This window comes from Medicago truncatula, chromosome 1, assembly GCF_003473485.1.
Source record: "Medicago truncatula cultivar Jemalong A17 chromosome 1, MtrunA17r5.0-ANR, whole genome shotgun sequence".
NCBI lineage: Eukaryota > Viridiplantae > Streptophyta > Magnoliopsida > Fabales > Fabaceae > Medicago > Medicago truncatula.
Genome location: NC_053042.1, coordinates 19,061,285 through 19,075,857, shown reverse-complemented (window position 1 = coordinate 19,075,857; position 14,573 = coordinate 19,061,285). Strand labels below are relative to the sequence as shown.

The 14,573-nt window shown below is 32.2% G+C and overlaps 1 protein-coding gene across 1 annotated transcript; it reads left to right on the top strand.

The window, feature by feature from the left end:
• Window positions 1–3,784: 3,784 nt before the first annotated feature.
• On the top strand, window positions 3,785–5,138 carry LOC120580711 (uncharacterized). The gene is made up of 2 exons (XM_039834819.1): window positions 3,785–3,939; window positions 4,159–5,138. Exons 1-2 carry the CDS (start codon window positions 3,827–3,829, stop codon window positions 4,712–4,714), a joined length of 669 nt encoding a protein of 222 aa, XP_039690753.1. The 5' UTR covers window positions 3,785–3,826; the 3' UTR covers window positions 4,715–5,138.
• Window positions 5,139–14,573: the final 9,435 nt, after the last annotated feature.

The following is a 14,573-nucleotide window of genomic DNA, read 5'->3' as shown; positions in this document are numbered from 1 at the left end:
AGATATGTAGAGACTCTGCAATTTTTACATTTGCCAAAACTCTCTCAAAATTCACTAAGCATCAAACACTTAGAATTTCTTATAAACTTTCATATCTTAGAAATTTTAAGTAATAGAGTCTGAACTGTTTTGTGTTGTGAACACCACTGATTGTATATCAAGTGTTCAACCAAACAATTATTTCTTTGTAATTCTTATTTGTTAGGAAATCTCTTGGTTGTGTGCTTGAGCATAGAAAGTCTTTTGCTTGTGTGCTTGAGCAATTGTAATCTTGTGTGATTATAGTGAAAAATCTTATATAAGTGACATGGGGACTAGACTACTTCCGATCCCTAGTGTTACTAATCAGAGCTTCGACTCAATAAAACTCCCAAAAAACAATAGACAAAAAGGAGAAGGCCCCAACGCCATCCTCCGAGACTCACTGCTACTAAGATCTCCTTCTTGCAAAACCACACCACAAGGTTGCAGGTGCCCAACCCGCCACTAGAGGGTGAAAATATATTCAACATAAGAAATGCATAAACACATGTATAGATCGAGAACAAAGAACATATCATTTAAATTTAGGCATGTATACATCACAATTAGATATTATTCTCATTTAAACACATACATTCATTTAATAAAATCAACAGACATCAGTCAACATCTTATAATAACATGTGAGCATCAACAACATTTAAGAATATCAAAAATACATCTAGCAAAATACATTTCATTCACACATGACCATTTAGAAGCACATCATTGAATATCACATCTTTAAATAATTACATGTCTTTACATCGTACATATCTTTTAATTACACATCTTCAAGTAGACTTGCAGTTATGTATGCAACTCGACTCTACATGCATGTGGTACCAAACCTACTCACCAATTTTATCTCATCATCTTTGAATACAACACCATCAAAGTATTTTAAAAGCAACACCGTCTTTGAATACAACACCATCAAACTATGTTAAATCACATCGTTAAATAGACTCGACTATGAATGCATGAACACAAAGTATGACTCGACAATGCACATCTTTATATGACTCGACAAATACACATCTTTAAATAACACATCTTTAAATCACACATTTTCAAATACACATCATCAGTATTCACATCTTTATATACACATCAATAAACATAATTAAATAATAGTTCTTATAATAACACATAATTATTTATGCCAATTAAAATAACTAAATAAACTAGTCATCCTCGGCCAATTAAATTAAGATGTGTGGCCTTACAAACATGTTTCAAAGAAAATAACTTATTACATGATTATTTTGGATCTTCAAAAGTAGCACATATCTATAATCTATTTAGAAAAAAAAATCACGTTTCCTATTTCTCTTTTCTATTTCAAAACTAGTGGCTAATATCATGCTTCAAGAATCTTTAATTGTCGTTAATAAATCAAGCAACAGAAAGTACTCCTAATATTAGCGCATGAGTGACGATTGTTATGATACACAACTACGGCTGAAAAAGCTAAATTCATTAATCAATAATTGACAGATTTCAAAACTTGAAATCAAACAAAATTTGATGCATACTCTTTGAAATATTCAAGGTAACTAACCATGTAAATAATCATGACATATACTCTTAATTAAAAACTTGATTTTTAATTCAATCCGCAAACAGTGTGACTGTGATAAATTATATACAAAATAACAAATACCAAACACAACATAGACACAATTGAATCATAAATTTAGTGCAACAACATCATGATTTCATAATTAATCACACACCCAAAATCACAACAACAAATTACAGCATAAATTTAACATGAATTTATTAAAAGATCATGAAAACAAAAGAAGAAAATCATAAACCTTTCACTACCTATATGTTCATACAACCCTTATGGTGAATAGAGACTTCCCCCTTACCTTTAGTTTTGCGAAATTGATGATTTCCTATGTTAAAATCTCTCTCTAGGTTCTTCTCACTATTCCTCTTGGCCTCTTCTCTCCATAACCCTAGTTTTTCTTTTGTCGTTTTGTTTCTCTCTTTCTCGGTAACGCTTCTTCTCTAATTCTCTTCTCTATTTATAACTTCTAATCGAGTTTGTTACCGATTTTTTTAGATTACTATATGTCCTCTAAGTTTGTTACTAATCTTTTCAAATTACTATCTGCACCTCTTGAATTTATTATTATTATTTCTGTAACTACACCGTCTTGCTATTCACACTCCACTCTACTTAATCATTAAAACACTACTCATCTCACTAATTACACCTCTTTTCTACCCAATTTTACTAATTTCCCCGATCGCACTCTAATTTCTTATTCTCTCTAAAAAAAACTGTATTTTCTTTCTAAATATTATTTTCTCTCATTTTTATTTTTTAATTAAACTACTACCATGAGTTAAAGCTCTAGTTTATATATACTACTCTTATTAATTCAATGTGTCTATCCCAATTAACTAAACAACATCACCCAAACATGTTAAAACATATTTAATTCAAATAAAAATAAAAATAAAAATAATAATGTCAAACAATCAACACTAATATTATCTAATAAGTATATTAATACAATAATATTAGAATTCTCACATTCAAAATTCAAAATGTTACTCTTAAATACATGTCGCAGTCAACCACTGTACACAAGCAATACATAATTAAGACAATTAATATCTTCAATTATCTATAATAAAAAATTATAAAAATTTGATATCTTGAAAATAGACATTGAGAGAAAAAAAATTATACATGCTAACATTTATACTTATATATCAATTAAAAATATGATCAAAATAAATTATGTGAATAATGCACATTGTAAAACTTCAACATATATATAGAAATAGACGGATGAAATTAAATTGATTAGAATAATTATTAAATGATTGTGCATCCTAAAAAGCTCGAAAAGTAAATTTTAAATTAAAGTATAACTTTCTTAAAAATATAAACTATTAAAAACTTTTTATTTTGAAGAGAAAAAAACTATTAAAAAGTTCAAAAGGTCTCGTTTTAAAATTCGCCTAGAACCTCAATATATATATATATTGGGCGACACTGTATGTGGGTGGCCATATTTTTTTGTCCAAATAACATTTCTGTTGCGAATATGCTCTTTTCCAATTGTGCTATATTAAATGTCTCTGTCCCCGTGAGCTTTGCTCAGTTGGTAGGGACAAATGCATTTTATATGCAGGGGCCGGGGTTCGAACCCCGGACACCCCACTTCTCCACATTTAAAATGTGTGAGCTCCAGCCACTAGACTACCTGACCAAAAAAAAAAAAAATGTCTCTGTTTGGGTCCAAAAGGCTATGTTCTCTTCTCCAATTAAAATACCTACTTTGACAAATATGCTTTATCAAGATTTTTTTTCTTCTGGAGAAACAATATTTGAACAACTATTTTTTACGATTTTTGTGACAACTTTCTATCACATACTTACACTATGTTTTTACTTTATCTCTCTATTGCTTTAGTTTTTATGTCAATACCTCATTTTCTTTATAAAATTTTAGTTGTCTTAAAAATTATCATATAAATTGATGTTGAAATAACACAACTCTTTTTTTTAGGGGCTCACAACATTACTGTTTTTTTTATTTTGAAGGAACGTTACTGTTGTTATGGCGAATAAAGTTGCATTAATACATTAAAGGTATATATAATATACAGGAAAAAAAAAAAGTACTAATGCTTTATTTGTTCCTTTTGTTGCGTATAGCATTTGAAAAAGTATCGTTTCTTTTTTACGTTTTAAACAAGATTCATTTCTATCTTTAAAAACAAACCAAGTTTATATCTCCTCTTGTGGCAGAAAATCTACAGCCATATACGACTGATGGATTCAAACAAGAACGAAGGGAGACCATTTCCCATAAAAGGTTATGTTCCTACAGTGAATGAACCATTTCCAAGCAATGAATATCATACAAAAGTGAATGAAGCTCTAAAATCCGTACCACTCGGAGGAGGGAACCGATTTTCCAGCATAGGTTTTCAACCAATTGTCAATGATTCTTTGAAAACTATTCAACCCTTCGGAAGAGGGACCCCATTTTCCAGTGAAGATCGTTATGCAAGAGTGAATGAAGCTTTGAAATCACACCCAAATAGAGGAAAGGAACCATTTCCAAGCAATGAATATCATACACAAGTGAATGAAGCTCTAAAATCCGTACCATTCGGAGGAGGGAACCGATTTTCAAGCATAGGTTTTCAACCAACTGTCAATGATGCTTTGAAAACTATTCAACCCTTCGGAAGAGGGACCCCATTTTCCAGTGAAGATCGTTATGCAAGAGTGAATGAAGCTTTGAAATCACACCCAAATAGAGGAAAGGAACCATTTCCAAGCAATGAATATCATACAAAAGTGAATGAAGCTCTAAAATCCGTACCATTCGGAGGGGGGAACCGATTTTCAAGCATAGGTTTTCAACCAACTGTCAATGATGCATTGAAAACTATTCAACCCTTCGGAAGAGGGACCCCATTTTCCAGTGAAGATCGTTATGCAAGAGTGAATGAAGGTTTGAAATCACACCCAAATAGAGGAAAGGAACCATTTCCAAGCAATGAATTTCATACACAAGTGAATGAAGCTCAAAAATCCGTACCATTCGGAGGAGGGAACCGATTTTCAAGCATAGGTTTTCAACCAACTGTCAATGGTGCTTTGAAAACTATTCAACCCCATTTTCCAGTGAAGTTCGTTATGCAAGAGTGAATGAAGGTTTGAAATCACACCCAAATAGAGGAAAGGAACCACTACGCCAAAAAAGGGCTTATATAGCGCTTTTTTTTGGCTTTAGACAGCGCTTTTGAAGCACTGTGTAATATGGTGCTGGTAAAGGTTAAATACCGCTTTAAAGTAAGCAAAAAGCGCTATCTAAAGGTGGCCTTATATAGCGCTTTCACATATAAACGCTATCTAAGGGAGAGTTTACCTAGCACTTTTAGATTTAAGTGCTATCTAAGGAGGACTTTACCCAGTGCTTTTAGATTTAAGTGCTATCTAATATGGACTTTATCTAGCGCTTTTAGATTTAAGCACTACCAATAGGTGGTTATTCTATTACTTTTTTTCTTCATCAAATGTATGTACTAATGACAGTAGTTTTTTTTACTATTTAATCTAAATATCCATAATAGTTTAAACCAATGCAAAGAAGATAATTATTTTTGCACATAATAATTGAGACTGCTATATTTATCCTGTAAACCTTTAATATCATAGAATGTATGTAATAGCTACATATAGCATAAAAGTTACAAATGTATAACCAATATCTCAAAGAAGTAACAAAGGATCAAATATCTCAATTACAACTAGTTAACGAAACATCAAAATCTTCTTAAGTAGCATGCAATCTTATCCTCTATCTTCTTAGCTGTCTCAACCTTTTTCGCATAACATAACAAGCCATAGAAGACATTATATAAAGAATCAGATAGTCCACGATGCACTTCCACATTTTGGGATCTTCTTTCACCTAAATATATAGAAATAAAAGACATTTATTATAAATATAACAAATAATGTTTCAGTAGGAAATATGAATTATATTTGGTCCCCTATTCAATGTCTGACGTATATAAATGATTACTAATTTCAAACACAATCCAATCAAAGATGCACCTGTCGTATAAATTGACATACAATTATCTCATTTGACGAAATACATATATATCATATATATGAATCATATTTAAAGGTTACATAACAAACTGGATATATTGTAATGAACACATAAGATGTTATAACCCAAGTACGAAGACTGTGAGTAGTAAAATTATTTTTTGGTGGAGGAACACAAATATATTGTAATGAACACATAAGATGTTATAACCCAAGTACGAAGACCGTGAGTAGTAAAATTGTTTTTTGGTGGAGGAACACAAAAGTCATATATAAACATATAAACACTTACACATAACATAGCAAACATCATATATCATATATATAATGATAAGGACGATTTTTGTTTTGTTTTGAAGATAATAATAATAAGGACAATGAATCCACAAAATTAGAATAATTCAATCTTTCCAATCTCACCAAAGTTTTCAGATGCCATGACAAATACAAATTTTAATAATAATCGATGAAATGAGTAGCAAGGTAATAATAATTTATACCTATTAATAAAGGCAAAACATAGATTTGGTGTAGCCTATTTTTACTGCCTAAAATACCCTTCACAATTTTTGTTTTAATTTTCTTTTTTCTGAATTCAGTTTTAATTTTGGCGTTAAATACAGTTTTGCCTCAAAGTAACTTCAATTGGATTCAAAGTAACTTAAACTGGTCTCAATATTTATCCGAACTTAAGTCATAGACAAATTGCAAACAAATTTTTTTTAGAGGACAAATTGCAAATTATTGTCCACCCCAATTCCAAGCATTCCATCCCACCGCCACAATATTCTACGGTTACATTCTAATGGGTCTTGCTCTTCATCTATTGAAAACTACTCCACATAATCATTTTCCAAAACAAAAGAAAACTGAACTGGTTTTTTTAAGAGATGAAATGGTTTTGAATGGGGGGCAGAAATTAGAGAAGGAAAAGATATGAGAAAGGGGAAGGTGATGACATTTTCCTCGCCACAGGCAAAGTCGGCGACGGAATGGAGCGGCAGCCCATATGGATTTGCTCTTTGATTTTTGCACACTTATTTCACTAATTCCTTTGTCTCTTATTTTTGTGTTCCTTTCTTAAGGTGTAGTTGCCGACATGTGAATTGATTGGTAATTATTCTTCTAGCATGTGTAGTGATTATTCTTCATTTTCTTCCAAAACTTATTTAGTTATGCATAGAATTTGGTAATTTGCACTGATAATAACCACCACTTAGATGTGAAGTGAAGGCACAACTGATGTATGCTCTCAATCAAATACAACTAAAATATAAACTTCCACATACAGAGTAGGGAATCGCCAGGGGAAATACCGTGTCACACGACAATATCATGGTTGTTGCGGAAAAGAGAGGCACACAATTCAATCAATGTAAGAAGGAGCGTCAACACTACAGAGGATTGTGACAATGCCGTCCCTTATCGTATTTCTTCTTTCTCTTCATCTCTTCCTCTCCTTTCTCTATCTATCTATATAATATTCTTTGTTTGTCTCTTTTGACATCAACCACCGTAAAAATTAAGGTTTTCTTTTTAGTTATTTTTTTCATGTTGAAATTTATATTTATTTATTCAATTTAGTTTGATTCTAATTAATTGTTTTTTGTTATTTTTTATAACAATCATTATGTTGTAATCATTGATGAATTTGTGTCCAATTTACATTCGCATGTGATTCAATTATTGTTGTTGAGACAGTGGGTTCATGTATGTTTGCTCTCTGGTGGTTTAATTTTGCTATACGCGCGCTGATCTGGTCACTTAGGATCAATGTCATATCCAACCGTGTTGAAATGAGTTGTTGACAATTGAATCAAACAATAGTTAAATATTACTGTTGAATGTTCTATGTAGAACTTGGAACCCTTTATGACAGTAATATCATAAAACAAAAGTATTATGATATTGTTTCACTTCCTTAAAAAAGTACCCCATAATAGAGGCAGCTAACGTTGTAAATGGCAGCAGTTATTTGAATTTTGAAAACCTTTTCAAAACTCATAAGCATGCAGTGGTGCACTGTCAAAGAAATAAAAAATTGGAGAGATGAAAGATCCAAAATTGGTGCGTAACTGCATAGATATGAAAAGAGTGTATTCTATCAAAAAAACCACAGGGAAGAAGTAGAATTTTTTCCCCTCCATAACAAGATGAGAAGGGTGAGACAAGGACTTGAAGAGGAAGAAGAAAGAAATAGAAGAACACAAATAAGGGAATCTCATTGTTATTTTTCTTGAACTTATCCCTCCTCTTTAGCATTGAGTAATTTGTTTTTGGTGTTAGTAAAACAAAACGAAGTTTAGGAATTGCACAATTGGTTCATTTTTATTATATACATGGTACATCAATATACGTTTAAGAGCGCAAACGCTCTCCAGAAGGGCACATATGCCCTCTAGAAGGGCTCTTAGAGCCCTATGCGCGTCCCTTTAAGGGTGCCGCCTCAATAGGCTTCTAGAAGCACCTAGAACGCTCAAAAGTGACTTAGGGCCCAAGTTACTTTGGGCTTAAGTCACGGAAATACAAGCCTAAGAAAGACTATAAATACCCTTCTTGAGAGCTTTCTCAAGGCATGACCAAAACAGACTAAACCCTAGCTTTAGATATTGTACTCATAGCAATCAGTTATGGATATTTTTTGAGCAACTTATCATGATACAAATTGGAATGTCTTGCTCGCTATGCAAATGTGAATTTCAAGCTACAAGACATCCATTATGGTCAAAAAGTTGCATGCTAAGAACTCATTACATGCTTAAACAATGATAGTTGTGATAGATAAGTAAGGTTAGCTTGAATTGTGGATCACGAACCACAGACGAAGTCGATGAGGTGTGGCAAAGTTTGGCAAGACACCTTTTTGGTATATATTCGACGCGACAAATAAAATTGGGTTACATTCTCCATAGACATCGAAAGAGAAGGAGGAGGAGGGGTAGAGTACGTAAAAGGGTAGAAAAATAGGGAAATGGGAGTGTGTGGTGTCAATTGAAATGATGAAAACCTCAACAACACTAATAGATGAGGAACACAAAGTATAGGTAATCCTCTATTATTTTCTTACATTTAAATTTGTTTTCCTTTATGTATTGTTTGGTTATATTTTGCAAGACCTTCACCTCTTTTACAGTTTTATTCCTTTTCTTTTCCCCCTCATTTGTTGCCACATATAGAGGGTTCCTTTAATTGGTCTCACTAACTTCCAATTTTAATTTGAAAAATATGAACACCATTTTACTTAATCATATCATTCATATAACAGCTAGCAAATCAAACAAAAATATGAGAGGGAGGGAGGGAGAGAGAGAGATTTGAATCCTACGATAGGAAAGGTGGGTACGTGAATGAAAAAAGGGGAAGGGGTGGTTGTAGGCAGTTGCTCTTGCCTTTTATTTCTCCAAGATTTCTCAAACAAGAACATCACTTATATGCACCAGTTTAATTAACATTCCACTTGCTATGTTACATTGACTTTTTCATTAAAAAATATCGCAAAGTATGAATAAGTGATATGACTAATGTGTTACGAGTCATGAAGCGATTTTGGCAGCCTAGAAACCTTAAAAATGCAATTTTCTTTGATCCAATTGTTTCCAAACCTATTCCTATGTATTGGGACTTTATCCTAATCATCTAGGGGTATTTTTATGAAAGAATTAACCTTGTGAAAAAGGGGTCTAGTGAATCTTTGTGTCATTTTGTCTTGAGATTTATCAATGTTGGTTGGTGGCCACTTGATATGGTTTTTGGTCGGAAATGTTTCTTGAACCAATGGTCTTATGAATTGTTGTGACCATTTTTATATGACTAAGTTAAGTTGTATGAATGAATGATTGTATTGGATATGATGTTTATCATGAGATGTGTATGCTATCTTACTTAGGATGTAAGGAATGCTTAAATGGTGAAACTATATGTGATAGTTGATGTTGAATGACATTGTTGATTATTGATAATCATGTTGATGTGTGATGATGAATACTATGATTTACTTGTGTGTGGGCATTTTTCTTGATAATGCTAATGTTGCGGAGATAATCAATATAATTGGGTGTTGTCCTATATATTGAGGTGAAAATTGTGAATTGTTGTCGCATTATCGAGTCCTTATACATGTCCATGCATCATAGTTGTGTTGAGATGATGTTTTATTCATTATTGGGCTCCGGCCTAGCAGAGATCTTTTGAGATCTAGTTTTGGGCTTCAGCCTAGCAGAGATCTTTTGAGATCTTGTTACGATGTTTTATTCATTATTGGGCTTCGGCCTAGCAGAGATCCTTGGGATCTGGATATGGGTGACGACCTTGAGGAGATTTGGTACCACATGCATATATGTGAATGAATATTTGTGAATTGATGATTGTTCATGACACATGTGATTGATGATTATTGATGTGAGATATTTGGGTGTGATGTAAGTATTAATATGTGTGATTATTATTGATCAAATGCATGATGTTAAATTGAAATATTCATGCTAACTGTTATTTGGATTATGATGATGTAATACTTACCCCAGTGGTTTTGACCACCTACCTGTCTGTATGGATGGGTAGACGTTGTGCAGGAGTAGTGCTTGGTGAGTTTTGTGCTTGATGGATATCGGGAGCTTTCTCCGATATCGGTGTTGAGTTTAATCGGCTCTGATCTAGGCTTGTTGTGCCGGTCTAGATTAGTTTATTTTTGGACTTTTGTTATGTTGGAGATTACCATTATGTTGAATTTTTGAGATGCATCTATGTTGATGTAATTATTGATTCATGACATGTATATTTGGATTACTCTGGTTTATATTCCGTTGCGACTGATGAGGTTTATATACATGTTTATTGGTTTTTGAATTTTGAATGATGGCGTAGCCTCTATTTCTTGAATAAATGTATTATTCGCATGTTTAATTGCTTTAATAGAAATAGGAGTGTTACATTATCAAAGTTTTGTTCTTAGTTCTTCTATTGGTTTGTCTTAGATTTTCTTAATTTTATATTTTGTGACCGACTCAAATGGCTCGAGAAATAATATAGAGCATATGTGTACTGGTTTGTAAATTGTGTTAGAGATGAGAAAGATTTAATGTCTTCATCAAACCCACCCCCATAAATGTCACTCATGTTTAATGCATATTCATCCTCCATAGATAGATGAGTATGTACCATAAAACTAAGTATATATTACGTAACTCCATGTTAAAGAAATGCATGAATTACATATCTTACATATTTTTTTTATCAAGTTTGATCCTTCTCTTTTTGATCAAGCTTGATCGTTCTTTTAATTCTAATAATTTTCTCCAAGATATATCAAGAAAAACTAAAACAATATTGATGTTGAAAAACATACCGTTTGAGTTACATGTCTTTATTTCCTATTAAAAAAGTATAGATTCTAACAATATCCTTCTTTATTTTCAGTTTTTTCCATTAATTTTTCCTCAGGTTTTGTATTAATTATTTAGAGGCTATTTATTTGTAGAAAAGATCAGGACATTGTTGCTATAACTGGTGGTCATACCATTGGATATATTGACTTTGAAACTAAGCTTATTGACTATAAGTATTCGTCACATTTAATATATTTTAACACTACCATAATAATTATGAAAGTCTTATACAGTACATGCATTGTGATTGTGCAATACATGATGTGATAAAATATTGATACTTATGTGCTTGCCCATGCAAAAAGATAAATAAGTGAGGACACTCATAAAGAAAGTGTGTAGATTCCATTATAATTACTTGAGACACTACCAAATAAAATCGCTAGATCAATGTTCCTATTCTAACTAGATATATTGGCAGTAGGTTGTAAATATACTACGTGTCTTCATTCCTTGAAGATCAATATTTAACCACATCATATGAATGACAAAGCCTCCATCAATGAAATGGAACACTAATCTTTCTATTAGTTCTGTCCCTCAATGGGAATCTGTATGGCAATGCCTACATTTTCTAAATGCCTCCACTAAACCTGAGGAAAAATTCTTGTGAATGGCACAGTTCTAAATTCTTGTTATTTGTCTCCTAAAAAGAATTCATGTTATTTGTGAATGGCATGAAGTGACTGACCTCAAATTATTAATGAATATGGTATATTCAAGAGAACAATATTTAGTATTGAGGCAAAAACTAAAACATGTCGGAGAGAGTCAACATGAAAAATATGCTGAATAAAGACAACAAAAAAGAGATGTCGGAGAGAGAGAAAAACAGAAAGATGGTGGAGAGACGCCACAACCACAAGATTTGGTTCAAAGGATAGAAACTAGTGCCAAAGATTCTTGCAGTCCACTTGCACTTGACGCCATTCCGAAGGTAAATGTTTTCTTTATACAATGTTAAATTTTAATTTATTTATTTTGCTTCATAATCCTAATAACGTATATGTTCATTCACTATTGATTTAGGGTATTTCGTCTATTGAAATTTACTTATCATCCCCATGCCGACGTTTGGTTGCTCATGGAAAATTATATAACACGAGTAGCGACGTATTACACAACAAGAAATTACCACCTGGATATGTCAAAGTTAGGATTGATGTTGCTGTTGAGAGGAAAGATTTGTTGCCTATACCTGTTGAAGAAGGCGATGTCTTGACTGTTGGTGAAGCAATAGGGACATTTGTGGCATGGGAATTGAATCTTGTTAAATTGGTCGATGAACATCAAAAGGTAAATTAATTGCCTATTATTAACCTTTGTGATTGATAAGTGATATATACTTGTTTTATTATTTGGTCACTAACCTAAAGTATTGTAACTAATTAGATTCCAGCTAAAACTAAAAAAAATTGACAAGAGACCCCAACGTAGTGCTGAATCAGTTGCTTCACCAAATAAAAAGATGAAAACTATGAAGACTACTATGGCACTATTCCTTGATACTTATGTGAAGGCAATAATGATCAAAGGACAATCAGTCCCAATTTACATGGACAATGTTATATGTGGCAAAGCCTATGCAGACGAAGTAGAAATAGAGAATATAGAAGAGCTTGTGCAACATAATTGGTTAAGTGCCACCGTTGTAGCTGTATATGCAAGGTACCTCTGTTAAATAGTTGTTATTTAGGACTGTTACAGGGCTTTATTATATTGGTTTTCTGTCACAAACTCTGCTGTTCTGTTATTCCTATTTTTGGGAGTGTGTTGTTTGCTTTTTTATGTTTATGTTTTGTGTTGTTTGTTCTGTCTCAAGGTTCTTGTATGAAAATTTGATCAAGCCTCGTGGGTTGGTAAATAAGTTCTCATTTTTATCCCCACATATATCTCAAGAGGATAAACAAGGGCAACAAATAGTAGACATCCTATTGACACACAAGTTTAAGAATAAGCTGATTTTTGCACCGGTCAATTTAGGGTGAGTTTTCTTTACAAAACATTATTCAAGATGACTAAATTTGAAAATGTGGCTTTTTAATTATAATTGAAATATATGTAGATTATGATGGATGCAGGCTAAATCATTGGGTGTTGCTTGTCATCAATCCCGGAGTTGAGATGATATATTATATGGATTCATTGCCGGCGGGACATCCTAACATTGGTTCATGAAGTGAGTATTGATTCTTTTGATTTATAATTGACATAAGTATGATTATTGAGTGCTATTACTCATTTGAAGTTGATTTAATTTTGATAGTGCCATGTGTATTTGCCGTTCCCTTCATCCCAAGTTAAAATCAAAGTCAAGTATAATCCCATGGATAGAAATAAAGGTATATTTTCTAATCAATGGTATTTTTTTTGACAACGTAATCAATGGTATTTTTAATTCATCATGTGGATTAAATTTCAATTATGTAATTTTTTTTTCCAGTGTCCTATGCAAACTAATGGCATTGACTGTGGCTATTTTGTCATGCGATTTATGAAAGAGATAATATTGGCAAATCAAGATATGATCCCCAAAAATGTATGTATGTGATTTCTAATATACTATTAATTTGTAATCATATATATATATATATATATATATATATATATATATATATATAGCTAGGCATTCTTTTTCTAACTCAATTTTTTGCTACTTTTATATTTGAAGTATTTTGGAGATTACAAATGTAAAACCTATTCTAAAGATAAGCTAGTTGAGTTTGAGGAGGATTGGGCAACCTTTATGGTCGAGTATCTTAGTGAGTTTCATTTTCTTTTTCAACAATTTTCATTTGCGTTTTTTTATTGAGTTATTTTAAATCGCAATTGGTGGTACTGGAAATTTTATGTTAATTAATTTTATGACACAGGAGACTATATTGCTCAAAGACTTAAACTGTAATTGGTTGTGCTGGACTATATAGCTTGTCACGAGTCCTCTAAAATTTAGGTATTTTTTTGTTGGTAATCGTCGCTGCTTTTAGGAGCTTTTTTTATTATTGCCAATTGTGGATTGACTAGTATTATGACATTCATAATTAAGTTTATGATCAATTTGTATTGAGATTATCATAAATGTAATTTGCTATATTCATATTTCAGTATCTTATTATAGCAGTTTTGGTTACAGATTTAAAAAAAAAAATGCAACTTTTATTAGCGCTTTCAATAAAACGCGAAGAATCCCCTATATGAGTAGAAAGGCTACGATAGCGCTTTTCAGAAAGTACTAAGAAACAGCTGTTATAAAAGCTATTTTTTAATAGCACTAGAATAAGGCTATAATAGCGCTTTTCTAAAAGTGCTATTGACGTATTGCTATTTAATAGCGTTTGGAAAGCGCTAGTATAGGCTCCTGACCTATTATAGCAGGGGCTTTCTTAGCGCTTGGGAAGCGCTATTAAGAGTCAAATTGAGTGCTATTAAAGGGGGCATTTTGTAGTAGTGACTACCAAATCCACATTATCAACTAAAAGACACAAATAAAATATGTTCCTCTTTAAATTCGAATCATTAACTAACAAGGCAAATTAAAACCATTTTCCACCACTACATGTATA

Bases quoted from the DNA above. Each gene is read 5' to 3' on its own strand.
- LOC120580711 (XM_039834819.1), top strand. From the start codon at position 3,827: ATGGATTCAAACAAGAACGAAGGGAGACCATTTCCCATAAAAGGTTAT. The intron at 3,940-4,158 runs ATCCGTACCACT...TGAAGCTCTAAA, and splicing joins AAAGTGAATGAAGCTCTAAA to ATCCGTACCATTCGGAGGAG.